Source organism: Castor canadensis, chromosome 7 (genome assembly GCF_047511655.1).
Source record: "Castor canadensis chromosome 7, mCasCan1.hap1v2, whole genome shotgun sequence".
Lineage (NCBI taxonomy): Eukaryota > Metazoa > Chordata > Mammalia > Rodentia > Castoridae > Castor > Castor canadensis.
This window is the reverse complement of record NC_133392.1, coordinates 10,429,217-10,456,091: the sequence shown is the minus strand read 5'-3', so window position 1 is coordinate 10,456,091 and position 26,875 is coordinate 10,429,217. Positions and strand designations below refer to the sequence as shown.

The following is a 26,875-nucleotide window of genomic DNA, read 5'->3' as shown; positions in this document are numbered from 1 at the left end:
CTTGCTCCTAGTGGCAATGCAGTAATCGATCCTTCTTCCTTCCCAAGCCCCCAGTGGCTTACCCAGGTCTGCTAGCTGAGGGGGTTTAGCATTTGGTCCATAGAATCAGATGAAAACCCCAGGCCAGGAACGGATCCTGGGTTTAAGTCACTATTACGACTAGCACCTCCAGTCTATCCAAAGATTATCAGGGCACTTGACTTGGGACTCATTCACTGGAAAGCAGAATCATGATGATTCAGCTACTAGGCAGACTCTGGCTCTGAATTCAGTCGAGGCTGTGTGACCTTGGAATTCCCATTGTCATTCTGTGCTTCTCATCAGCAAATGGAATTCTAAACTATGAAAACTTAAACTGTCTAAGGCACTATATTGCCTGGTGCCTGACCAGTGCGTAATGAAAATTAGCAAAGATTATTGGATTCACAGGACATTGGAGAAGTACCTACCATGGGTCAGACACCATACTGGGTGACAGAAGCTCTGAGCAGTAAAGAACTGGAACCTTGTCTTTAAAAAATTGTCCACAGTCTAGGAGAAGTTAAGATCCAAAGAAAGGTAAACCGAAATACATGATGATAAACATGTCACTGAGCTTTGCATAAGATGGAAGAGAACGGGAAAGCCTTCCAAGGGGAGGAACATCTGACCTAGCCTTTACCAACAGGTGTTTGGGAAGAAATTCTAACAGAGTCAACAGAATGTGGATGTTATGAACAGGCCTGGCTGTCCCCAGAGTGATGGTGCAGAGGGACAGGAACATGAGGTTCCCAGGGGGAGGGTATGATAGGCCTGGAAAATCAGTTGTCGTCACACTGCTGTTTGGACTTTGTCCTGAGCCAACAGAAGTTTTAAGCAAGAGAATGGAATGGGGTGAGATATGACTTTTTTCTGACTAAAACTGCTAGCAGGGCAGAGGGTGGGCCAAATATGGAGAGAGAGGGACAGCCAGGTCTGTCGAGAAGCTGAGCCCAGGCAAAGATGATGGGACCCAGGCAGGGCCTTGACAGTGGAGATGAGAACGAGGGGCTGGGTTCAGGGCGTTTTTGTCAGAATTATGGACAGAAAGTGGTGGCTAACAGATGTTAGGGAGGAGAAGGAGGGAAGGCTCAAGGTCAAGTTCAATGCCTAGACTGAGAGGCTCTGTGGATAGTCTTGACCAGGTTAGGGAAATACAAGAAGAGGAACAGACTGGAATAGGTGGGCATGAATGGAGCTATTAGATGCATATTTTCTATGGACCACCTCTTCATACTTACAAGGTCTGGTATTTGTTGTAAAAAGAGAGCCAGGCATGGTGGGGCAGGCCTGTAAACCCAGCCACTTGGGAGGTGGAGGCAAGAGGATAGAGAGTTCAAGGCCAGCCTGGGCAAAGTTAGCAAGACCCTATTTCAAAACATAATACAAAAAAAGGGGGCTGAGGGCATGGTTCAAGTGGTACAATGCTTGATTACCATGTGTGGGCCCTGGGTTCAATCCCCAGTACTGGAAAAAAAAAAAAAAAAGAAGAAGAAGAAGAAGAATGAAAAAGAAAAGAAAACGACATAGAGTAGATTTTCAAAATTTTCCCTAAGAGTAATTATAATCAGGCCTGGGGTTCTGCTTTCTGATAACAAAAACAGTCAAGATCAGTATAAATACCTGTGATGATCAGGCAAGGCTCAAAAGAAAAGAGGCAACAAGCTAAACACCCTCCTAATTTATAACCGAATCATGCCCACTTACTTTTGTCAGCTAACATAAATGAACACACTTTAGGACACATCCACTTTTGGATTTTGCCAAGGCCTCATGTCTGCCCACATCCCAACTGGGAATGATGGACAAAGTCCTCCTTTATGTAACCCTGTCCTTGTAGAAAAAAAAAAAAGAAGAAGAAAAAGAAAATACCAATCTTTAACCATGGAATAAATATAGGAGAGGATGGCTTTAAAATTAAAGGTTGGAAAAATGTCATGCCGCAAAATCCAAACCCCAAGCAGGGCCTAGGGAGCCGCAAACCACACATATTTGTACTTCAAGAGCACAAATCTTTTGAAAGGGTTGGAAATAAAGAGCCCTAGGTTCAGCTGGGGAAGGACCAATTTTTATCCAAAACACATCTTTATGGCTGGGTTTTCAGGCCTGGAAAGTGTTCCTCATGGAAACGCTGAGAGCCTCTCCACATCCCACACCAGCACCATCTCAGCTTTTCTAGAAAATGCGACTTTTTCTTTTAAAAAATCAGACTTTCCCTTACAACTAGGTCAAGTGGGAAGGCAAGCAGGAGTCAGATCTGGGGAGTTTGCAATTTCAAATAACATTATAGAAAGGATTCTATTAGGGACTGGGATGCCTTTACTTTCCTCGCTTTCACTGGAAGCTTGTGGGAATGAGGGGACAACCTAGCAGGAATCACCTGTTGTCCAGAGCCAGAGAGAATTAAGGATCCTGGACAACCAAACTCTGCTCAGAAGTCACAGGCTCAGGTCCACAGTGACCTGGAAGACACACCAGGTAGTGACACTGAATTTCCAAGTGACACACCTAAACTATGCATGAGTCTATGAAATTGCCTTAATTTTAATGAGAACCAATTCCAAAATATTTCAGTTACAACATGGGCCAAAGCACAGCTCACTGGCGCCCTTGGAGATTTGTGCTCATTGCCTCCTGACATTACCAAGGTCGAATTTCAACATGCCCAGAGAAGCAGAGAGACAAGAAGCTTTGTGGTAAGCGGATTTGGAATACTACAAGCCCCAGACCTGAGCTCCTGCCCTGCTCTTCCACCCTCTCCTCTGTAAGGCAATTGGCCACCTTCTCTGGCCTCAGTTTCCCCATCTTGGAAAAGAGGGGTAGGCAAGTTTAAGCACTAAGGGCCTGCCCACAACCTAGGATTCTATGCCTGTGTTCAGTAGGAGCCATTCACCATGTAAGGTATTTTCTGGAAGGCAGAGTTGTTAAATTCATAGTGATTCAGGAATTTAGGTAGGCAAAGCCCTCCTTACCGCCCTCAAAGGTCTTAGGAAGACTCTCCCTAAACTCTGGAATGAAAGGGAACTGATAAATGGAGGGCATGCTGAGGGTTAGCTGATAGGGTGGCCACCCCGTGTGTGCACAGGGATCAAAACTCTCAGCTCTCTCATCAATCCTTATCTTCCTAAGAAGCCTGAAAGGCAGAGAACTTGTCAATACATTTTGTCTGCATTTTGAAGATAGGAAATGGAGAGTCAGAGGATTTAAGCATTGTATCCAGCAAGAAAGAGGCCAGGAGGAGGGCGTGTAAACTGAGGCTAATTCTGTGAGGAAAAGTCACCATTTCTGGACAGTAAGAACCAAATCCTGCAGAAAGAGTGAGCTTCTGCCAAAAATGGACCAATCTCGGTGTCTTCTCACCCTCTTGTCCCTTCTATGACCCTCTTGGGCCACATAAAGACAGCCATGGGTAGCTCTGCCTTCCACCTTAACTTAACTTGACTTAACAAACTCTTCCTCATCCTAGACCACATTTCTGTCTTTGAAAGACTCTTTTCAACTGAGTAGTACTCTCCTATGCAACTCAGTTAAAAGACAAATTAGATTCATGTAGAATATAATTGGGTTTTCTCCCTTCTCTGGTATTTTCTTTCACATCCCCAAATGTCAGAAAGATGGAATTCTGTTGACAGCTGTAGGCGACAGGCCTGCTAGGTCACCCTCATACCTGAGCCTCCTGACATCAGGGTAGATAGCACAGACTTGCCTGTATCTCCAGAGAGGCATAATTTTCTGTTCCTGAAAGAATCCAGTCTCCCTTTCTCTATTACCTGCACTTTGGGGCAGCCAGAACCAGCTGCAGAGCCCCTGCCCACCCATGCCCCGCACACTGGCCCTATGATGTGGTGCCCTTGTGCTGAAGCTGAGATGGGAACCTGGGTCTGGGTAAGACATGCCTTTCATGGCCAGAGTCAGCTAGTTCTTACATATCAAGCCCACAGCTGCCCTTCAGCTCTGTCATGTTTTGCCTCTTTCCAGGGCTTTCCTGAGGCTGCCACAAAACAGCTATGTTCATGAGGCAGGACCAGGGGTCACTGATTCTGCCCTTGTGTTGCATCTGAGAAATCTGAACTCACAGTGCCTGAATGGTTTGTCCAGGGCCATCTAGCTAGTAAGGACTAAGCTGGGTTTGAAGTCTACCTACTGGATTCCACTGGGCCGAGCCTTCCGGCCATGCTGCTGCCCTTTGTCACCTTCCTGTACTCCACACAGGGGGAGCAGGTGGGAGAGGCTGGTACTGGCTTTGAAGTCAATGGCTACTCAGAAGTCACCTTACTGACCTAGACAGAAAAGCTGTAATGGCCACCGTCTGTGGAGAAGCCTAGCCCTGGCCTCTCTGGTAGATAATCGCTAGGGCTGTCTGACACCAGAACAAAAAGAGAGGTGGGAAGGGCTGTTTTGGACTGAACTGAGTCCTTCCAAATTCATATATCCGCACCCTAATGTGGGCCTTTTAGGAAGTAGTTAACGTTAGAAAGGTCCTAAGAGTAGGGCCATGATTGGATAGAATTGGTGGCCTTATAAGAAGGGGAAGACATCTCTCTCTGTCTACGTGCACGCACCAAGGAAAGGTCATGTGAGGTCATAGGTAAAATGGTGGCCATCTCCAAGCCACCATTCGCTAGACCCCAATTAGACGGATTCTGTGATCTAGGCCTTTCCAGCCTCCAAAAGTGTGAGAAAATTAGTGTCTTTTGTTTAGGTTGACCAGTATGTAGCATTTTGCTATGACAGCCAGAGTGGAGAATTCCAAGGACAAACTCAATGAGGGAGGACAGACCCAATAAGACAGTCATCACCCAGGGGCCTCCTGCTTAACACTGTCATCCCCAAATTCCTTCCATCCTCAGGCACCGTAAGGGACCCTGTTCTCATTCCATGGAGAGCTGGGTTGAGGTCTGTCCCTGTCCACTCAGGTGACCGCTGTTTTCTTAATCTTCACCCAGGCAAATTTAGATTTTCTCTTCTTGCTGACTTGTGGCCCACGTGGGATGGGTTCTTATGGTTCTGGTCCATCAGAGAATTGGCCCCCCAGCCTTCCTCTAACCTGGGTCAGCCTCATTCGCCTTCCTCAGCCAGTTCAAGTGCAGGTGTCCACCTTGGCCAGTGCTCATTCATCAGGAGGTGACTTTTGAGCAGTTATCAGAAGTGTAGGTGTTGAAAAAGTTGGCAGATCTAGAATAGGACCACCCTGGGTTTGTACCAGTGCTCTCCCACATAGTAACCATGTAATCATGAACACGTTAGCTGACTTCCTCCCATCTATCCCATGCCAGTGTTGTAAAGATGTCATGAGAGAAGATGCTAGAAGGCCCACCCACGGGGGTCCCTTCTTATCAGGGTGAGGCAGGGAATGGGCCTCACCTCTCTGGTTCTAGGCAGAGCTGTTGGAAAAAAATGTTAATTTCCAAGAAAACTAGATCATAAGTACTGTACTTGTTTTTTTAAACAACCTGATTATAAAATTATCTGAGAAGGCCATTAAGTCTCAACTCTCCTAACCTCTACTTCTGTAATGGGTTGAACATTGGCCCCCTCAGGATATGTTCAGGTCCTAGCCCCTGGAACCTGTGAGTGACTTTGTTGCAAATAGGGCCTTTGCAGCTATAGCTAAGTTAAGGATCTCAAGATGGGATCACCCTGGAATATGTAGATGAGCCCAAAGTGTAATGGCAAGTGTCCTAAGAGACACACCAGGTGAAGACAGAAGCAAAGATTGAGGTGAACAGCCACAAGCCAGGAAGTCCATGGAGTCCCTAGAAGCTGGAGGAGATAAAGAGGATCCTCCCCTAGAGCACGGCCCTACCAGACCTTCCTTTCAGACTTCTGGCCTCCAGAACTGTAAGAGAACAACTTTCTATTGTTTTAAGCTGCTGGCTTTATGGGAATTTCTTACAGCAGCTTATGAAACTAATACAGAAATGTATCAGCTAGTTCAGGAGTGATTAATAACTAATACAACCTCCCACCCCTCAGGCAGTGGTGGACCCGAGTATGGAACTGATGAGTTGCTCACTGATGGCTGGGGAGTGGGAAAATGAGCCCAGAGATTGTCAAAAGGGTTTTCTGCAACAAAGCAACTTCACAACATGCTCTGAGACAGACTTAAAGAGCCACCTCCAAAGGTACACCCTCTCTTCTCCTCACTCAATGCCAACTCTACCCAAACAGCCTTTCCTCCTGTGGAAACAGAGTGTGGCTACACATTTCTAGAAAGTTCCATGGCCCTTGGTTCCACCAAGCGTCAAAGCCTCTGCTTCATGGTAATTAAGTTAAACACACTGCCTGAGTTTGCTGAAAACTGATAAAAACATTTCGGCTTCCCAAAAAAGATGTTACTGTGTTCATCCCATGGACCCCCTCTGGGTCAACCAGGCCCTCCAAGCGCTCCACAGGTAAGGTATAACTTCTTCAAGGGATGCAGGTGGTATGGTGAGAAAGATGCTTCAAGTACCTTCCTGCCCACAAGGATGGGAGAGCAAGGGGGTGATCAAGAGTGGTTACAACTTTGATCTAAGGCCTGGAGGCATGGCTCAAGCAATAGAACACCTGTCTTGTAATCGTGAAGCCCTGAGTTCAAAACTCCACTACTGCCAAAAAATAAGATATAAAAAATAAATAGAACTTTGATCTGGCTGTCTACATGGGAGAAGGGCTTAGAAGTGAAACTGCTGGTTGAGTGCTGGTGGCTCACGTCTGTAATCCTAGCTACTCAGGAGTCAGAGAGCAGGAGGATCACGGTTCAAAGCCAGCCTGGGCAAATAGTTCACGAGACCCTGTCTCGAAAAAACCCTTCACAAAAAAGGGCTGGTGGAGTGGCTCAAGGTGTAGGCCCTGAGTTCAATCCTCAATACCACACACAAAAACAAAGAAGTGAAACTTCTCAGACTAATTAAACCCTCCAGAAATGGTGGGCCAGGGTGTTGGCCTGGAGAGCTTTGGCTACTCCCCATCCCATCTCCAGCCTCTCAAAGTCAACCTCCCAAATTTGTTTTTATAGAAGCAACATGCTTGCTGTGCAAAAGCAGCTCCAGGTCAAATTCCAAATTCCCCCAACCCCTTCCATAACAACTTCACACTCTCGACTCATCCCCTAAAGAAATTCTGGAACCACCTGTGCCTCCCCTATCCCTGCACACACCTCCCTCTCTTGCTAGCCGCTGTGCTTGTCCACAGATGTGGAGCCCATCTGAACTCTCCTGAGATGCTCCTGGGTCATGTAGAGATCTTAAGTAACCCATGGGCCCTACATGGTGGGGACCCAGAAGAATCCTGAATGTTCTTATTGTTCTGAGTAGCTATAAAAGCCCTGTCTACAAGAGTGCGCGTGCACACGCTCACACACACAACTACACATGCCCCCTCTCAGGTTCTCCCAGGGTACACAGGTGCCATGTAAATCAGGGCAGGCCAACAATGCATGCCTTCACTAGCACTGCTTACATCCTCGCCTTCTCCCTCACACCCGCCCGGTCTTTGAAAAGGGTCTAGGCTTTCACCCTGGGGATTTGCCCAGGGCTCAACTTCCCCAAAGCGGCTGTGCACACCCGGTTTCCTTTATTGGGAGTCTCCGCTTCCTCTCATGTCTCCTGCCCTTGACTAAATTCACCTGCTGTCAGGCCAGAAAAAATAAGGGCTTAGTGCTTGATTTGCTTTCAACCTCATTTAGAAGACACGAAAAACTGAAACTAGATCCGGGCATTTTATTACCAGTCCTCATTACCTGTACACGTTTATTGCATATGTAGATTTTTCTCCGGATCTGTTTATGTGGGGGAGTTGTGCGCTGATTTATGGGGCAAGTGGCTCTTGGGTCATTTCAGCAACTGGAGCTTTTCTGACACTTTTCACTGCAGTTAATGGGAAGCAAAAAGAAGTCGCACCCAGTTGGTTACACATCCAGGTGAACTACATCCAGGTGGTCCTAGTCCGGCACTGGGATGGCCTTTGTGTTCAGAGAGGAGGTTGGAGAAGTGCAAGTGTGCCTACCCTCTCATCCATGAAGTCTTAATGCACACAAGAACATGGTGTGGTAGAAAATCCAACCCAGCCAGCAAGACTGTGGAGAGGCCCACCCTGCCCCCTGAAGCTGGTATTCCAGCCCACCCGATGAATACAGTGTTAGGGTACAAAGGTGCTCCTTAGCTGGAGAGATCAGTTTACTTCCTGCCAAACAAGCATCACTCAAATATCACTCTCTCACCTTCTCTCCTTCTGGAAGAAACACATTATTTATTTAGCCTTTGGTTTGTGGATCTCTGTGGCAACCCTGCAACCATGTAGCAGTGGCAGGTTGCTACATGGTGCTCAAGGGGAGAAACGGTGCCAGAACACACACACAGGCCACTAACTGTCTCCAAAGCACCTCAAAACACTCAGCTTAGCCAAAGGGCATTTTTTATGACTCTAATCCCTACCCCCAGGTCTCTCAAGTGACCTCCATTCTTGAAAGCATCACTGAGTTTCAGGACTTTGTTATTTGCTACTGTCCTTATCCACAAGTCACCTGCAGAGGTCCAGCATCCAGCTAGTACATTGTTACCTAAGCCAAGGGTTGACGGTGGGTAGATAGCAAATACTTGCAGCTTTACATCTTTTGCAGTTGTTCCACTCCACTGTCCATTCGACCCCCATTATGTAAATGAAGGGGCGTGCTGTGTCCCAATAAAACTTTATTTATAGACATCAAAATTGGAGGTTTGTATTATTTCTATGTGTCAAAAAATGTATCTTTAAAAAAAAATCTTTAATCTTTGTCAACCATTTAAAAATGTTTCTTGGCTCACAGGCAGTGGGCCACGCATTGGTATAAGGGCCAAATCTCTCCCCTGACTGCAGCCCAGAAGGCCTTCTCCCTTTCTCCACATGCCCAGCCCTGCCACTCATGGCAGGGTTTATGGTTTAGTGTTTTGACTTTGCCTTTTTCATTCACAGCACTGGCTACTCCTGGGTGATGGCCAGCAAGGAACTTCTATATTTTGGTTAAACCTAAATTCAGCGAGAGATAACCAGAGGACTGGTCTCCTGGGGAGAAAAGACCACAACAGGGAGGAGAGCCGTTTTTTAACGGCTGTGATTATGTGTTCAAAGACACATTCAGTCTTTTCCCAGGAGAGGTTACAAAGCCACAGCACAATGTGAAGAGTGGCTCCAGCCACCATCCCCCATTCCAAACTCTGCAGGAAGGAGGTACCCTGTAGTCAGCCGGACCCGGAGGAATCTCCCCTCTGACAGGACAGACTCGTCAGCATCTCCAACCCCTGTCTGTGACCTGTGTTAATTCCACAGTTCCCACGGCTTCAGTGGAGAGGCCCTTCAATGACACACAGTCCCACCACTGAAGAGCACCCAACCAGGTCTGGTGGTATTGCCCTTTGTCACAGTGCTCATTTTGATTTGCCTGACACTACACCACACCTGGGGCCAGAGAGAGTTTCCTTCCCCAAGCCCTCCAAAACCTTGGCTCCTGTTCAGGTTTGTCTTTTGGACTCACAGGACTTAAACCATTCACTAGCTTGGCCAGTGTTGTTCTCAAAGTGTCTGACCCTTTAAGATCAGATAGGGCATTCATTGCCTGGCTACATTTGTAGAGTGAATGCTTGTTTAAGAAGGCAAACATAACAGGTTGAATATCATAAACATAATTTAATGATTTTTAAACACTCTGATCGTGATTTTTAATGATTTAAAACACAGTAAATGTTTTTTGTTTAAAAAAAAACAGTGGTGAGGGTAGATGTGGCCAAGGTCACATTCACAATCAATAAGCAATAATAATGATATTTAAGTAGGTATACACACAAATACATTTTATCTTTGTATTTGTCAAAATATCTACCTTTATATCTATGTCTATATCCAGACAGAGATTAGATAGATAGATAGATAGATAGATAGATAGATAGATAGATAGAAACAGTAGGTACTATTTGAGAGCCATGTAGAAAGCACTATTTGGTCCTTCTCAGATAAAAATCTCATTTAACTCAACAACCACTTCTCACCACATTTACAGACCAAGAAAGCTTTTCCTACATTAGTGCTGAGATTACAGGTATCCACCACTACATCCCGCCTTCCTTTATTCTTAATTTATCAAACTGTTCAGTGTCCTGTCCATTTCCAAGTACATCACTCTCTGCATTTTGACTTGTGTGCCTATACAGGAAGGATACACTTAACTGGAATCAAGAAAAGAATTAGAAGAGGACAAAAAGTCTGAAAAACCAGCCCAGCAGGAGGCAGTGGGATGAACACAGAAGGAAAAGTCACTTGTTCACACATGTATTTGAAGCTGAATTCTGTTCCTGAACTGCTTCATGCCCTGGGGCTCCACTTCACCAACTGGCAGGAATCCCCTGCCTTTTATTTCAAACGCCCTGAGAGGCTGGAGCTCATGACGACTGGTGCTGGCCACCTACTATCTGAATAACACATCACGTGACCCCCTGAAACAAGACTGCAAGGCAATTTGGAGAGTCCATTCAATGCCCCCACCACCACCAAATCCCAGGAAAATAGGCCCACAAGGGCCCCATTCCAAAATGTCACTGAAGACATGGAAGGCTCTGCTGTCCCTGCCCAGAGTAAACAGCCAAGTCACTTGAAGGCTTCCTGGGGATGAAATGTGAGAGAAGATAAACTTTTATCTCAAAAGACATCCAAAAATAAATAACATCAAAATGCAGGCTGGCTGAGGACTCGCGTGTGCATTCATAAGTAATGGTGCATGAATTAGTCCCCATGGCTCACTCAAGGTCATCAGGCTATACTTGGAGTAAAACTGGCGTTGGGCGGTAGAGATGCCCTCAGAAAGAAGCCCTACCCTTTGTATCGCGTGGTGGTCAGTGTTTCATTCCTCTCCCAGCCAAGAGAAAAAAGAGGGAGTGGATCAGTTTCTCAGCCTTTCTATTCTGCTAGGAACCAGAAGGCCTCTTAGCTATCTTAGTCATGCATTCGTAAGTGTGGAAGCAAGGCTGATTTATTGAAGCATCTTTTTCTGAAAAGGCCAGTAAGGTATCATGTATGTTTGACCCCTGATCTGAGTGATATCTCCTTAGCTATTAAACCATATTAAAAATATGGACAATAATAAATGTTGGCAAGGATGTGGAGACATGGGAACATTACTAGTGGAAATACAAAATAGTCCAGCAAGTTTGGAACTCAGTCTGACAGTTCCTCAGCAGTCTAGATGTTAACCATACAACCCAGCAATTCCGCTCCTGGGTGTATAAGCAAAATAAATAAAAACATGACCACACAAAAACTTTCATGAATGTTAGCAGTAGCTCTATTCTTAATTGTCCAAAAGTAAAAACAACCCAAATGCCCAGCAGTGGATGAATGGTATATCCACACAGCAGAATTCGGGGATAAAAAGGAGGTACTAATACACACTACAGTATCGATGAACCCTAAAACACTCAGAAAACCAGACACAAAAGGCCACATCTTGTATGATCCTATTCACATGAAATGTCTGCAACTGTAATCCCATAGACAGCAGATGACGGTTTCTGGGAGGAGGGATGAAAAGTTTCTGCTGGCGGGTGCAGGGTTTCTTTTTGGAGCGCTGAGAATATTCTAGAATTAGGTAATTGTGATGTTTGTACAACATTGCAAACATATTTTAAAAACCACTGGAATGTATAAACAATTTATCAAGGAAAAGGAAACATCTTTTGAGTACCATCTGCCAGAGTTAAGCTCCTACAGGTAATCCTCAGGGGAACACCGTGAGGCTGGTGACAGCCAGGTTTACAGTGGAGGAAATAAATGTCCAGACAGATTCCATGATTTGCTCAACATCGCCCAGCTGTAAGTAAACACACTGGCCTGATTCTGTCCAAGCCCACCAGCCCTTTTCTCCTGTACTGTGCAAAACCATAGTCTTGTTTACTTCGACCCCTGCCCAGCTAGGTGACCCTCAGAAACCTGAAGCCAAGTGTCAAATTCCTGTTCTGTACTAGCCAAGCTCTCTGGACCTTGGCTAGTCTAGTTCTCAGAATGGTGGTTGTGCCTCCCTGGCTGTCAGATGTTTTGCTGATTGTTTTAATTTCCTGGGTGGGGTTAAACAAAGCTCATGGAGGGAAGATGGAGAAGAGGCTGGGCAGTGGATGAGGGGTCCTCTACCCCTCGGGAACCACAGAACTCTTCTTTCTGCCTCTTCATGCTCCTGTCCTGAGGCCACCACTAGCTGGACATTGAAGTGGCTTCTTGAATCCTTTTCTAACTAGAAACAGCAGATTTCAGACACTACCTATCCAAGACACCTTCAATCTTTATAACTGAACTGATCTCACGACTTGATAACAATTAGAATTTATTAATTTTCCAAGCTTTCTTTAGGTTTTGGGAGAGAGGACCATAAGCACCAGGATTCTTTCAAGCCCTGCCTGCATGTTTATTTAGGGAAAGTCTCAAAAAAAAAAAAAAAAAAAGGCTCACCTTTTTCATGGACCATCCTGCCTTCTTTCCCTTCAGGACAAATATCTCAAAGTAATTCTAAAGTTACAATTGCCAACAGCTGGTTTAGAATTCTTGCCCACCCATTTCCCTGAAACAAGCAAAAGTACAGCAATTCTTACTTCCATTATAATCTACATAGTCAAAGCCATAAACTGCCCCTTGGGTGGATGTGTACCAACACATCGCCCATCTGAACAGAGAACAGGTGGGGATGCTAAGCCTGACTTTAAACACACCTGTCAGTATCAGCAGGTGCATCTTCCCCAGGCCTAGCAAATGGGTGGAAACATCCAGAGGGCTGCAGAATAATCCCTGTGACCATGCGCTCATCATTAGGCTGTTTTCACATACCCTATATTGCTGTGCGAGAGATGAACGCAGGGCCTTAAGGTGGATAGGTAAGTGCTCTACATTGAGCTACACCCCGCGCCCCACATACCTTACTTTTTAATTGTGATCTTGTGGTGGAATCATAACCTTGCTCTACGAGTAAGAAATGGAAGCCCATGAAGCTGGCAGATACATAAGTAGAACCAAAGATGCAAACAGGCTCTTCTAATGCGCAGTGAGACCCTTGCTCTACCACCAATGGCCTCAAATCCAACAGGGACCCATAGGACAGCACTACTTAACTCTGAGAAGCCCTGCAAGGCTCTAAGAGAATGGATGAAGTGCAGGTGAAGGGCCAGTTTTCATCTGTCCTGGCACAGAAGCACCTTCAACAGGCAGACATAACGGCCTTATGGGTCATAGATCCACAATGTGTTAACGGATAGGCAAAACTGTACTTGTGGTATGACTTTTTAAAAAATGTGTCCATGCTTCCTTTAGAAAATGTGAAATGAATTCTATTCTCCAGGCAGCATGGGAAAAGCACCTAAAAAGTCTCAAGGTCCCTGGAATCCAGGTAACCTGGCTGCCTCCAGGTTTGTGACACTACCTCCCATGCATTTCTCCTGTGTTCCTCTGGGGAATAAGTAGCACCCAGGAAGGAACAATAACCCTCTCCCCTGAGGTACTGGTTAAAGACCCAGCCAGGGCTAAACCACTGGATTCACCTGTCCAGGAGCCTTTCAACTTTGCCTTCTGTGCACTCCATCAACATCTCCAAATATAGGAAACCATTTGGTAAGACACAAGTATTAAAAAAATAAGCTGAGTGACATTTATTTTGTCCTGTTAACATTAATATCTGTAGAAACATTTTATTGTCAGTATAAAAATTAACAGGTTTTATTAAATACTCTCTCCAATTCCATATCACACAAAATCAGTGTAATCTGCATTAATGTTGCATGGGTATAGCAAGGTGAGTGGGTGTTTCGAAAGCAAAACACAATACTTTAATACAGAATCCGCAGTACGGTGGTGTTTTGTCTGAAGTTGGTATCAGGCTGGATCTTTTGGTGAGGTCTTAGAAGAAGACAGAAGCAATCCAGGAGGAAGGTAGAAGTCGCCCCCAAACTCTCAGCAGAACAATGCTAGAATTTCAGTTTTCTATGGTGGGGCGTGAAGACTCCCAAAGGCTTCTCTGAAGCCAAAGAACCTGGAAGCCATTATCAAAATCCACTGAAGGGAATATTTACTAATCTGGGTCACGTACGACTCTAGGGCAGAAGGCCAGCTGCTGGAGAGAACCCATGCTACCGTCATTCCAACTACAGTCTGTCCTCACAGAATGGATTAAGGCATCTTTGAACAAGGACACTGGTATCTACTGACCATTTGTCTTGGGAGGTCCACTTAAAAGTTGCATTGGCCCAATGACAGAACTGTGTACCAAAGCAAAACACCCTGCTATTAATGGGTTCTTGTGATGGCCATTTCAGTGGTTTAAATGGTTTAAAACAAATCAAAACTTTATCTCCTCCAAATTAGTCATAGATTCTAAATATTTCTCTTAACTAGTTCACTGTGCTGCCTGCTTAGAAATGCCACTTAAATTACCAAAAAAAACTATAAGTGATTAATTGTTTTGTATATTACCAATTCATTAATAAATTAATGTTATACCATTTTCCCTGAAAGCAAAAGTATTTTTCCCACCTCTGCTCGGTGAAAATTAAGAAATTCTGTCTAAAACAGCATTTAGCAAATAGCTATTTTAAAAAAGAGACCAATTTTCTAGGTGCATTGGGACATCCATTTAAAATCAATACAAAAAATAATTCCTTGTAAATATATAATATATATTTATACATAATTTGAATATATTTACATACATCCAGCACCTATATACTGCATTTGTGCTCTGTGTGTGCTGACATATATTTTCTCCAATTATTACAAAATTAACAAGGAAGGCAGAATGTACATCTGCCTTGAGTCCAACTGGGGCACAGACAGTACCCATGGTGGGTCAGAGGGGTGGCATGGTGGCTGTCCATTGCTCCAGAAACATTCTTTTCCTGGTGAAGATGACAAGTTTTCAACTGTATAAACCTTTACACGTGTGCCGATTACTTTTCTGATTATGTACTCCTCTGATCCATATATACAAGTGGCAGTAACAAGCTGGTAGAGGCAAGGCCTCCCTGCTCAGTGTAGGTAGGTTCCTGGCTGGGGACAGGAAGACATGTTCATTCATGTTTTAATGCTGCCATTTATGTGTGGATACTGAGGCAGACAGGGTTCGTAAGGCATGGGGTCCGGAGAAAACACAGAGTCATCTCCTGAAGAACAAGAACTCCTTGTGTCGGGGTAACTAGGAGAATACTGCTCGAGAGGCTGAGTGAGGTCCAAGTATTCCTGAAAGAAGGGAAGAGAGACGTTTTATTTCATCTTGGGTCAGGATAACAAGGTGAATATGGTTCGAGAGGCTGAGTGAGGTCCAAGTATTCCTGAAAGAAGGGAAGAGAAGAATCTTATTTCAAACATAGGCTTCTGTGACATCAGTATCATTGGGACAGGACAGGGGAACCCCTGGAAGGTGTACAGAGCCCCAGCCCACCTGACTGCACAGAGACCTTCCCCAGACCCCAAATTCCCTCACTGAGGCTGCCCTAAACTTTTCCTACAACACATCATGGATTAAACCACTGGCAAGTAGAGAATGATAAACTGTATTTAACTGTAGGTGCTGGGTGGTCACCTTTATCTACAAGGATCTCAGTGACTCCTGGTTCAAGTTCGAGCCCCGACAAAATAGAAATGCCCAGCAGGACCCCTTCAAAAAGTAAGAGCATGGATATTTATTTTCTGAATCACGTTACGATTATGTTTCTAAAGGGGAATACTTCTCCATTCAGTGCATAATTTAACAGATGTAATCCATTACTCTCAGAAGTTCTGAGTTGAAAACGTAAATAGGTTCAAAAAAGGCTTGTATCCACTCATGGATGTTAACTCCAAAATGGGCCGTTAAAGGAGAGTTTAGGTAAATAGAAGTCAAGCTGCAGAGTTTTGAAAAAAGAAAGGTTTCCTGCTCCCCCAAAGCACCCACTGGTGTTGCTGCTGAAATCTCACTGGGTCACCCAGGACAACGAACGCATCCTCTGAATGGGACAGGGCACAAGTCTTGTCTCTGTATATAGCACGTGAACTAAAGATAGTTTTTAGTATTTGTCAGCCGGTGGAAAAACTCCTGTCTTATGGTATCCGAATGACAGAAAATGATATAATTTCCAATTTCAGGGTCCATAAAGTTTTAGTGGAACACAGACCCTCTCTTATTTACATACAGTCTGAGCTGCTTTCGTGCTATGATGGCGGAGTCTCCACAGAGACCACATGGCTCTCTCTGCCCTTCACAGACAGCATTTGCCAATCCTGCTTTGAAGCTACCAAAAAGATTTCTAAGCCGGGACCTTCGTGGCCTTGCTGCCTGGACACAGCCGGCACATTGGGGTGGTTCAGCTCACACACACAGAAGCCAGCGGCTCTTCTTGACATGTGGTTTTGCTAAGAGGGGGCAGAAGGCACAGACCACAGCACAAACAGCCTGCACGTTATCAGAAAAGAGCCCACGGAATGTTGGCGACCATACATTTTAAGAGACAAAAAACCCACTATAATTCATCACCAGGGTTGGCAAGAGAAAGAGTCCCCATCCAAGAAGGGGGATGTGTCAGTTCCAACAACATCAGCATTAACCACACAGCTTGAAACAAACACGCCCACCACATCAAAAGAGAACTTTCTGCTTACAATGATAAAAATGAAATTTTGTCCTAAATGGAACCATTTTTCTCAAGCATATGGTAATGATTTTCGGAAGGAAAGAAACTTTGATTTTTATATCCATTAGACAACATGGCATTCTGCGTTCTTATTTTAGGTACCACATATAAATTTCAGTATGAACGGACCAGCCTTAGATGTAAATGTATAAATACATTAATATTCAACATGGATGTGAGGTACTGAAACAGGACGTTAGTGCTTTTCCCAGTTTCTAAATGAAGCCATAAACCTTCAGATCTGATAGGAAAAAAAAAAAGGAGTATCACTGGATTCCAAGCCTAGGGTTAAAGGAACTTATACTAGAAACAACAATTTTGGCAGGAGAAGAAAGTTAGGTTCTTTTTTTTTTTTTCCCCTTGAACTATTCCTTTCAACTTCTGAAGGTCAGCTGTATTCATTTAAATGCAATCTCTTCCTTCGTCCAGCACAAGTCAGAGTTAGACACACAAGATAAAGTTGCTGGGTTTAGTTGCTTCTCAGCGCTACTTTGATTTAAAAAAAAAAAAATCACTCTGAAACTATTTTCTAAATCAGAAATTAAGTGTATTGATTTCCTTCTAACATGTTTATGATATCTTAACTGTTTTTGTTGAGACAACCGTGCAATTTTTTTCTTGCTGTGTGAAAGACACTGTTCTACATCCTCAACAAGTAAAACTCTTAATGACATCTCTATTGTGGGTTTTTCCTGGCCTCAGTGGGCTTATCATCTCTCCTGCTCTGGGTATATTCTTTCCTTAAACCTAAAAGTCATCTTATCAGCTACAGACATGGCTAAGTTTGGGCACTGAGTGACAGACCATGTTCCTTTGGCTGGTAAAGATTATAAATACTGTATCCAAAATAAATGCTTCAAGCCAAGTGCCAGTGGCTCACATGTAACCTTCCCTACCTACTCAGATGGCAGAGATCAGGAGGATCAAGGTTTGAAGCCAGCCTGGGCAAATAATTTGTGAGATCCTATCTTGAAAAACAAAACAAAACAAAACAAAAAACCATCAAGAAAACGGGCTGGTGAAGTGGCTCAAGGTGTAGGCCCCAAGTTCAAACCCCAGTACTGCAAATGAATGAATGAATGATTCTTAAAAACCCTGAAAGTCCCTTATCATAGGAAACTGTGTGTGTCCACACAGAAAGAGACCCAAGCCCTTGCAATAGGATCACAGAGGCAGCACTGTGCTGGTGAGAAGCTGGAATTATAGACCCTTTCTGCATTCAGTCCAGCTCTTCTGCAGGTCTCACGCTAAGTACCAGGGCACGGAATCCAGTGAGCACATAGCACGCACCGCAGCTCCTTCTCACATACCCCAAAATGGTACAGCTAAACACTTCCTTCCCACATATGCCCTGAGCCACAGCACTACCAGCCACCATGAGGGGAGCTCAGGGGGCCCTCAATCTTCTGATCTCATGAGTCAGAATTCACATAATACAGTTCCAAGAAAAATTCCAACTGAAGAGGAACACAGTTTAGCTCTCTCTGACCTCATGGAAGAATGATAAACTCTACTACAGACTCCAAGGGAGCCTGCATGTAAAAACCTGAGCTTCTGTCCCAAGTCAGACGAGGTCAGTGGGTTCTGGAAGGAGGGTCTTACCTCATTGGTTGTGAGGGTTAGAATTCGGTCCAAGTCTTCTACCAACTGCTTGAAAGTTGGTCTCTGTGAAGGCACGGCATGCCAGCAGTCCCTCATCATCATATACCTGGAAAAAAAAGATTTTCATTAAACACTGGATACACAGCTACAGACAGTTCGAGTGGGCAAGATGGACGTATGTCCTCACCAGGAGAGTGCCTCCACACTTCCTGGCCAACTACACGAGAAGGTAGGGGACTATTCACTTTGGGATTCTCTGAAAGCCACTTGCATTACCAAAGCATCACTTTATCCAGAATGGTTGTGGAAGGCATCAAGACAGACACAGCTACATGTTTTGCTGCTATCCCCGTGACAGTGTGACGTATCATGATATCCCACTGGTCAGGCATCTCTCGAGGTCAAAGGAAGAGACATAGGTTTGCAGCTGGTTTCTGTTCTTCCTCCCCAAACACTCCTGCCCAAGTCACACTTTGGGTTTTGTTTTAAAGAGTCTAGTTAGCAGAGGTTCTTTGGTTTGGTTTTGTTTTTTTAATAAAAAAGTCAAGTCTGCAAACCACAAATTTGAGGTAAGGTTTTTCTGAACTAATCTGCCACTGCTGGCTTCACACTAACTTCCTGATTAGCTCTTGGATGGGCTGAGCTTCCCGACCTTATCTAGATTATGAGTTTCCACAGAACCACTATGTTAGAAAAGCAATAGAGGTGACAGGGAGCACAATAAATGCTTTTATATCATATACTATAAAATGTGGCGATTCATCAAGCATCCACTGTACACCAAAAAGCACTCATGGGATTACTTATATAAATCCCCATGCAGCACACACAATAGAGCACAGTGTCTGGGACAATCACGTCCTTAGTTCATCCTGGGGGAGGGGACAGAGCCTCCTTTACAAAGCACTGATTTTATTGCACAAGGCACGCGTCACTAACTCAGCAGGATTCTACCTACAGAGTGAGGTAGGTTTTTCTAGAAGCCAGTTCACGGTTTTATAGTTAGACCTAGAAGCCTAAGGATGGTAGCAGGAAAATTTTTAGTTCTCTGCCCTGAAAAATGGGTGACATACAGGTAACCAGATACTAGGTTCATTTGCTCGTATGAGGAAGTATGGTTGCTGTCAATCTGTAATGGCAATTTTCAACGGTCAAAGTCCATTCTCCACTTGCCATGTGTATGGGAACAGACCCATGGCATTATAGTTTGTCCCTGATCTTGTCATTCTGAGGAACACCACAGTGGCCCAGGAAGACTTCTGCCCCGGCCTGAGCAGCCAGCAGCTCACTGTGATTTAGAGTCAACTCCATATTCTTTGACAGGATATTCTTTCTTTTCGACAAGTAATGGCTGTCAGTGTAGCTATCTATCTCGGTTCTAAGACTGAACCTAGACAGTTTCAGCAAATCCTCTTCTTAGAGCATGTTGAGAAAATTGAGGCCTTAGGAAACAGAGACAAGTCAGGAGAAAGGTGACAGATGTCGCAGGGGAGGTATCGGCCCTTACAGCTCACTGGTGCAGTTGGCTGGCTTATCCATCCTGTGTCCTTCCTTCAGCAGCTTGAAAAGTTCCTCCACGGGAATCCCCGGGTAGGGCGAACCCCCTAAGGTGAAGATCTCCCACATTAACACCCCAAAGGACCAGCTGCAAGGAAGAGAGAAAACCTAGCATTACTAACCCGTCCACACCGCGGAAACCTAAACATGCCCGGTTGAAAAAATAAACACCCACTCACTTGTGAAGTTAGAGATAAATGAGCCCTCCCGCAATTCATCCTCCTTTTCCTGACCTCACAGGGCCTCCCTAAATGATGACATGTGGATGCACTGCTGAGATTTTCCATCCTCAGACAAAAAGGCAAACCACCATTGCAGTTCAAGTTCTTCATCTTGAACGTAGCGTAGGCAACTGGAGAATGTGGATGACTGGGCTTCAACACCCTTTGTATTCCTGTCTAACCTTCTGCTTCCCTGTGTGCTCTGTGGTCTATGGTATGAGCAGCTGACAGAAGATTCTGTGAGAAGATGCCTGCCCTAGGCGGCTGGCGGTGCACCCATGGCGCAAAGGTTCGGTGATTTACTGAGATAGTAAATGGAGCCAGCAACAGGGCTGGGATTAGACTGGAAGACTCCTGTGCCTGTCCTGGATGAGTGACACATAGCAGACACTGAACACATCCCATAGGGTACCATTTATTCTTGGCTTCTCAGAGATCCACAGTTAGATCTTCTGAGCCCAGATCAGGAGACTCAGTTTCCAGGAAAATCAAGCAGAGAATCCCAGGTTTACCTCTGTCACTGCAGCTATGGTCACTTATAGACTACGCTGGTCAGTTTCAGGAATGAAACCCTCCCCACTGTTCTACTGAGCAAAAGCAGCACACAACACAACACAGCAGAACCAGCCCTGAGCCTCAGTTTTCTCCCTGCGTAAGTGGCGATGGGCACACCTTCCTTACCGGATTGTTGACAAGGACAAAGCAGCCTAGTGCAGAATCCATGCCCCACAGGAAATCCTCCTACTCACGCCAATAATAAATAGCTCAACTGATTTTTTGTAAAAAGTTTTCCTTTGGAATAATTATAGGCTCACAGGAACTTGCAAAAATAGTACCTTTCACCCAGTTTCTTCCAACGATAACATCTTTCACGTGAATGTCCATATGACAATATTAGTTGGAGCCTGACTCTAACAACATGGTTTTTTTTTGTTTGGTTGGTTAGTTTTTTGTTTTTTTTTCTTTTGGTGCAGTACTGGGGCTTGAACTCAGGGCCTTCACCTTGAGCTACTCCACCAGCCCTATTTTTTGTGAAGGTATTTTTGAGATAGGGTCTTGTGAACTATTTGCCCACGGTGGCTTCAAACTGCGATCCTCCTGACCTCTGACTCCTAAGTAGCTAGGATTACAGGCGTGAGCTACCGGCACCTGGCCCTAACAACACTTTTAAGTGTGTCATGATAGAATGTTACATAATTGCTACTATATTTCTAGAATGCTATTAAGCAGAGTAAGATAAGACCAGACTTTCGAAACATAACCGTAGCAAGCAGATGTGGTGGAGAGCTAGGAGTAGCTCACTCACTATCACCCTTTAAGGACAAACCTGTATCAGCGGAAGTACAACATAGTATCACCTAAGTAGAATGGTACTGGGGTTCGAATTCAGGGCCTTGCATTTACCAGGCAGGTACTCTATCACTTCAGCCGCTCCACCGGCAGGAGTCTTTCTTTTCCTTCCTTTCTTTTTTGTGGTGCCAGGGATTAAACTCTGCTAGGCAAGTGCTCTGCCATGGCTATATCCCCAGGCCTTAGTTTTTTGAGATAGGATCTTACTATCTGGTCTCAAACTGGCCACACTGGCCTCAAACTTGTAACCCTCCTGCCTCTGCCTCTTGAGTGCTGGGATTACACACCTGTACCACCATGCCCATCAGAAGTACTTCTTTGGGGGAGTGAAGAACATGCCAAAAGTTTGGCAAAGCAGACAGAGCTTTGCAGGTGCACATCTGTGATCTGTGGAAGGCACTTCTGCTCTGGCAGGAGGAGCCTGGGGTTCTGCCTCCTGTGTTCTTTAAAGGTAGGCAGACTAGTGACCGAGCACTGGGTCCCAGTTTACCAAGAACTCAGTCCTTTCCAAGGAAATTTCTGTGCCTTCTACAAATGTGTGTGACACAGCAGCCACCAAAGGATGAAGAAAGGCAAGAACGTGTAAGAGTTCTGCAACTCCACCCCACGAAGGAGGTCAAAGGAATGGGGGCACTTACACATCACTCTGGTGTGTGTACACTCTATCAAAAAGGGCTTCGGGAGCCATCCACTTGACCGGAAGTCGCCCCTGCAAATATGGAAGAAAATGTAAAAACTCACAGGTTAAAACAACTTACTTTAACAGGCTCAGCAGGGCTGGGCCCTGTTTAAGAGCTGACATTCTCACGGTTTTCATCGGCCAGTCATTAGGGCAGAAATAAGCTCCAAAGAGGACTAGCCGAAACGTGTGGGAGGCAGACGTGGGCTCATGAATAAAACGCCACCTCTTTGGATTTTCATTTTCTCTCCCCCAAGCAGAGACACACCCTGACCAACTGCTAGGCAGAAATTAACCTGGCAGCTTCCAGGTTCTATTCTTTGCTATGAACGTTCTTGACAGAGCCATGTGAAAACCTGGAGGCACACATAAAGAGTGTGTCACGTTTACTAAACTTATTTTAAGTATAGCTTTGCTTCTATTGCGAGTCAGTGAGGAACAAAGCAGAACAAAATGAAGGGTGGACGATGAAACCCACAGCTCCTTCCAGGCCTGAACTTGCACATGGGGACATTCTGCACCCCAGACCATCCCCTCTCCTCTCCTCTATGTGATGCTGTAGACAGACTTACGTTTGTGGTTTTTTTGTAATAGTCTATGTTGTTGATATCTCTGGCCAGTCCAAAGTCAGCTATCTTCATCACATTGTTCTCCGTTACCAACACGTTTCTGGCTGCTAAATCCCGATGGATACACTGAAATCAATAAGGCGGGATGAGAAAGAGCTAACTTCAAAATGCTTCAAGCACTAAAAGGAAATACTCACATTTCTTAAAATGCAAAACAGAAAATACACCACAAGTCAAAAACTGGTTGTAGTGGATTGGAAGAGCCATATCAGTGCTGTAAGATCAAGCAGGTGGACTAGCCATTTGAAAGCCTTAAACAAGACGCTGGTATTTATTTGTTAATGAAAAACAAACAAACAAACCAAGTCCCCAGTCATTTCAGAGAGCAAAAGTGAACTGAAAAACCACATTCTCTTTTATCTGAGGTTGTCCAGGACACCACTGTTCCTCGTTCAGCTGCACGTAAGTTTAGTATTAGATCAAGTTATAATGTTTTATTGCAACACTTGCTCTCTCCTGTTCTTCACAGCCAAATTTCCAGATGAGCTGGTTAAGCTCCAACCTCACATCTTCTTCACCTTCTGGTCATTTCTCTAACAATCTGACCTATCTTGTTAATAACTCTTTGGCCTTAAAATGTTTTAGTCATAACTTCTTTATTTCCTTTCTATAAATGATGTGTTTTCAAGCTCTGCCTGTTCTAAAGGATATGAAGAACCTCTCCATTATCGAATCCAAACCACCTCTTCTATTTCCTCAGTTTTTCTTGCTCTGCAGCTTCACACGCTGTTGATTCCTATTCAGTTTAAAAACCATCCTTTCACTGCATCCTCCCCCCATCTCTTTGTCTTGGCTCACTTCCTCTCTTCCCACCCTCTCAGATTCTTAGACTGGCTCTCTCTTCCTCTGTCCCTCAAAGTAGGGCCATTAGATTTGTGTATTTCTATCTACCCTCATGGCATCAATCTCTGGATCAGACAAAACAGTTATAATTTCCAGTCTCTGTCCCCTGAGACCCACTCTTTATTTTTAGCTTGTTCTGGGATATTGCCACATTGATGTCCTCCTGACTTCTCAAATTCAAGGTTTCTACTCCTCTAATTCCTGTCAACATGTCGGCATTCTTTACACCTAGTCCTGTTGATTACAACTCCAAACTGTCACTCCACTGCTGATCCCTCAGTCCAGGCTGTGGTCACTGTCCACCCCTGCCCTCACAGACTGCCACAGTGCCTTCCAAACTCAGCTGGATTCTCCTTCTTCACTCCCCATAACTTGTGCTTCAGACACAGCAGCCGTGCCCTCTCCTGGCTCATCTCAGGGACAATGCCCATCTATCCACATGCCCAGTCCAGTCGACCACAACTCCTGGTCCGCACAAGGGGCAATGCCAGGTCTGCCACATACATGAGGGCTGAAAGCTGCAAAGCTGGCTATTGGACAGCTCAAGACTGGGGCTGACATACTGTCCTGATAGTAACGCTCTAGTCTCTGGCAGGTCAAGTTCTTATGACGACTCTACTTTTGGACTACAAACGATAAGCTTTTGGGAGCTGTTTGTTTTAGCTGCCCTTTAATATGCCATATTTCATCAACATATGTGGTAATTAGGGCCCAAATGATCCCTCTCTATTTTTTGGGTCTTGTAGATGAGCTACAAATAAGCAAGCAAATAGCACCATCAACCGCTTCTACACGGGTGACTGGCAAAGATTCACTCTCATGAAACCGACTAATCGATCCTCTGGACAAGTTGAAATAGGATTGATCTCAGATGGACACTCCATGAAATGACCCAGTAACAAAGGAACCAGCCTGAACACCCCTGAAATATCAATAAGGAGTTCTTTGACTCTGTCCTCCCACCAGCTACCCCTTGTGTCCGTTTGCTTCTGCGGGAGGGCAAAGATCAGAAATAGAGAAGCCATCAAGTCTGCATGTCCTGGGCCAGACTGGGAGCAGGAAATGTGAGAGCTCCCAGAGCTGCCTGCAGATCCGCTTGGGCTTGGGCCGTGTTCCTGGTTTGGAGGCCTCTTCAAATTGAACTTCCAAGCCCTGAGCCAAGCGCTCCCGGTGGCGTGCTCCTGCCGACATGCGCTCTGTGTGCTTGGCAAGCAACGCAGTCAGAAGAATCCAGCTTCCCCTGCGCTGGGCTCCGACCACACATCAGGGCTCAAGTGTGACAGTTGCTCCCCAGGGCTACCACCACCATCCTGTCTAGCACGGTCACCCCTCACCCCAGGGTGCCAGGAAACACCAAAGGCCCCCTCTGGGCTGAACAGAAGACTTGGAACCAGTGCCCAAGAAAAAGAAAATAATTAAAAACAGCCCAGAGAGCTGATTACTTACATAATTAGGACCTTGGGTCAGTGTGGTTTGCCTGTTTTCCACAGGCAAAGGGTAAGTGTGAGGCCCTGAGTTCAAGCCCCAGTGCCACTAAAAAAAAAAAAAACAACTGATATCCATAGGCAAAGGGTCACACCGGGAAGTAAGGCTAACATCCTGTAATGCAGTGTTCTGGGCCAGTGCTAACCATGTGAACTCCCATGGTGACCTGGGAGATGGGCATGATTGCACCCATTTTACAGACGCAGATGATGGTGTTTACTTAGGAAAAAAAAAAAACCTCAGGTTTAACCCTTTGGAAGTTTAACTAGATTTGGAATTTGGTTAAGAAAGAAATATCAGTTGTTTTGAACTAAAAATAGCAAGGATTTTGTAAGTTGTATAAGACTCAAACACCCCATTACTAACTGTATCTCTACACGCACCATGGTGTCTGACTCCACTCCTTACCCCACACACCTTCACACAGTGACAGCTGCCTGAGGTCAGGCACCTCAGTCTTGCCAGCCTGGCTCAGAAACTGTCTGGTGGGTTGCCTTCATAGTGACAAAGTGACATGGCCATTTTCCTCTGCCTCCTCCAAGAAGTGGCTCTCTAACAAGCCATGGAGAGGGGACAGGACAGCCATGGATAGCAGCATCTGACTCCCTGCTTCCCATCTCCACATCCATGAATATGCCCTCCAGTTTTGGAAGCAGGCTCCTTCCAAGGGGAGCATTCTTAAGACCTTCACCTGCCACCCTTTAAGCCTCCTCTAGGTCCTTAATCGCAAATGGCACTAAGCTTTGGAACTACATAATGCCCTAAGGGATCTTACTGTCCCTTTACCCTGGGTTCTTCTGCAAGGTCCAGGAGACAGCCACACAGGGTTACTAACCAAAACCCAGCACAGGAACTCTCATTGGTTTGCCTGAGAGGCAGGGATCACATGAGAGCAGGGACCTAGGTCTGGGACCAATGGGTCTCATTCCAGAAGTGAGGACAGTGATTCTGCCAGGCCTGGGCTCAAAGCTTCCCTATGGCTTCCTAGCAGTCCTCAGCACCCTCACCCATGAGATGGGGGGTCCTAACCCTGCCAATGGCAGAGTCATTCCCAGAGTTACATAAGGTACTCTGGGTCAGGTGCCTCCCACCACACCTGGCCAACTGTAGGTGATCAAAACATGGTTGTGATGAGTAATAGCAAGAACTCCTATTGTCACAACCCCATTAATAAGGGTGCTTTCATCCTTCCCTTCTGTCACCCTGAAATGTAGTCACTCCCCCATTCCATAAATTCCCATCGACACTTAGTTCTCTTTCCACCATGCAGAGATAGGGTGGAGCGGGGCCACCACTGGCTCTGCGACCAGACCCAACGTATGTGCTTCTGCCCCCATTCTAAGCGAAGATGCACAGCTGACCCCTCCTCCTTCCAGAAGCCCTCCTTGGTGGCCTCTGCAAACCGCATCTAGCATTCCTCCTCAGTTTCACCAGGTCTGCTCGGCCTCCATGTACTTCCAGAGTTTTTCACCAATCTTAGGACTTGAGTATTCTCCCAGGATTCCACTCCAGGCTTCTCATTTTTCTCTTCTAAGCTTCTCCCTGGGTGACTTTGCTCACTGCCACAGCTTGATGTCACATCTCCCTCTGTGGTTTCCTAACTTCCACCAGCCCTTGGAGCTGAGCTTTAGCTGGTGGCTTGTTGACTGACCTCTTTCCTTGAATGGCTCACAGATATGTTCCACACAAGCTCTAGATTTTCCACTAAAATCTATCTCCTGCCCTGCCTCCAGATTCCCAAGTCTTCCTCATCTTGAAAGGTACAACCCACCCATCCAGTTTCTCAAGCTGAAATCAGGAGCCATCCTGCATCTCCTCTCCCTCTCACCTAATCAGTCCACC

General features: G+C 45.3%; 1 protein-coding gene across 18 annotated transcripts in view; it reads right to left on the bottom strand.

The window, feature by feature from the left end:
* Positions 1-13,631: 13,631 nt before the first annotated feature.
* The window catches only part of Fgfr2 (fibroblast growth factor receptor 2), a 99,992-nt gene continuing 86,748 nt past the window's right edge, over positions 13,632-26,875 (bottom strand). For 16 of the 18 annotated variants that reach the window (XM_074078177.1, XM_020171786.2, XM_074078180.1 and 13 more), the window contains 5 exons: positions 22,649-22,771; positions 22,036-22,106; positions 19,777-19,914; positions 18,270-18,375; positions 13,632-15,237 (listed from right to left, as the gene is read on the bottom strand). In XM_074078177.1, the coding sequence (XP_073934278.1) occupies positions 15,073-15,237; positions 18,270-18,375; positions 19,777-19,914; positions 22,036-22,106; positions 22,649-22,771 (603 nt within the window). In that variant the 3' untranslated portion in view covers positions 13,632-15,072. Of the gene's footprint in view, positions 15,330-18,269; positions 18,376-19,776; positions 19,915-22,035; positions 22,107-22,648; positions 22,772-26,875 lie in introns of all 18 variants that reach the window. The other 2 variants (XM_074078183.1, XM_020171787.2) reach the window with 1 other exon arrangement.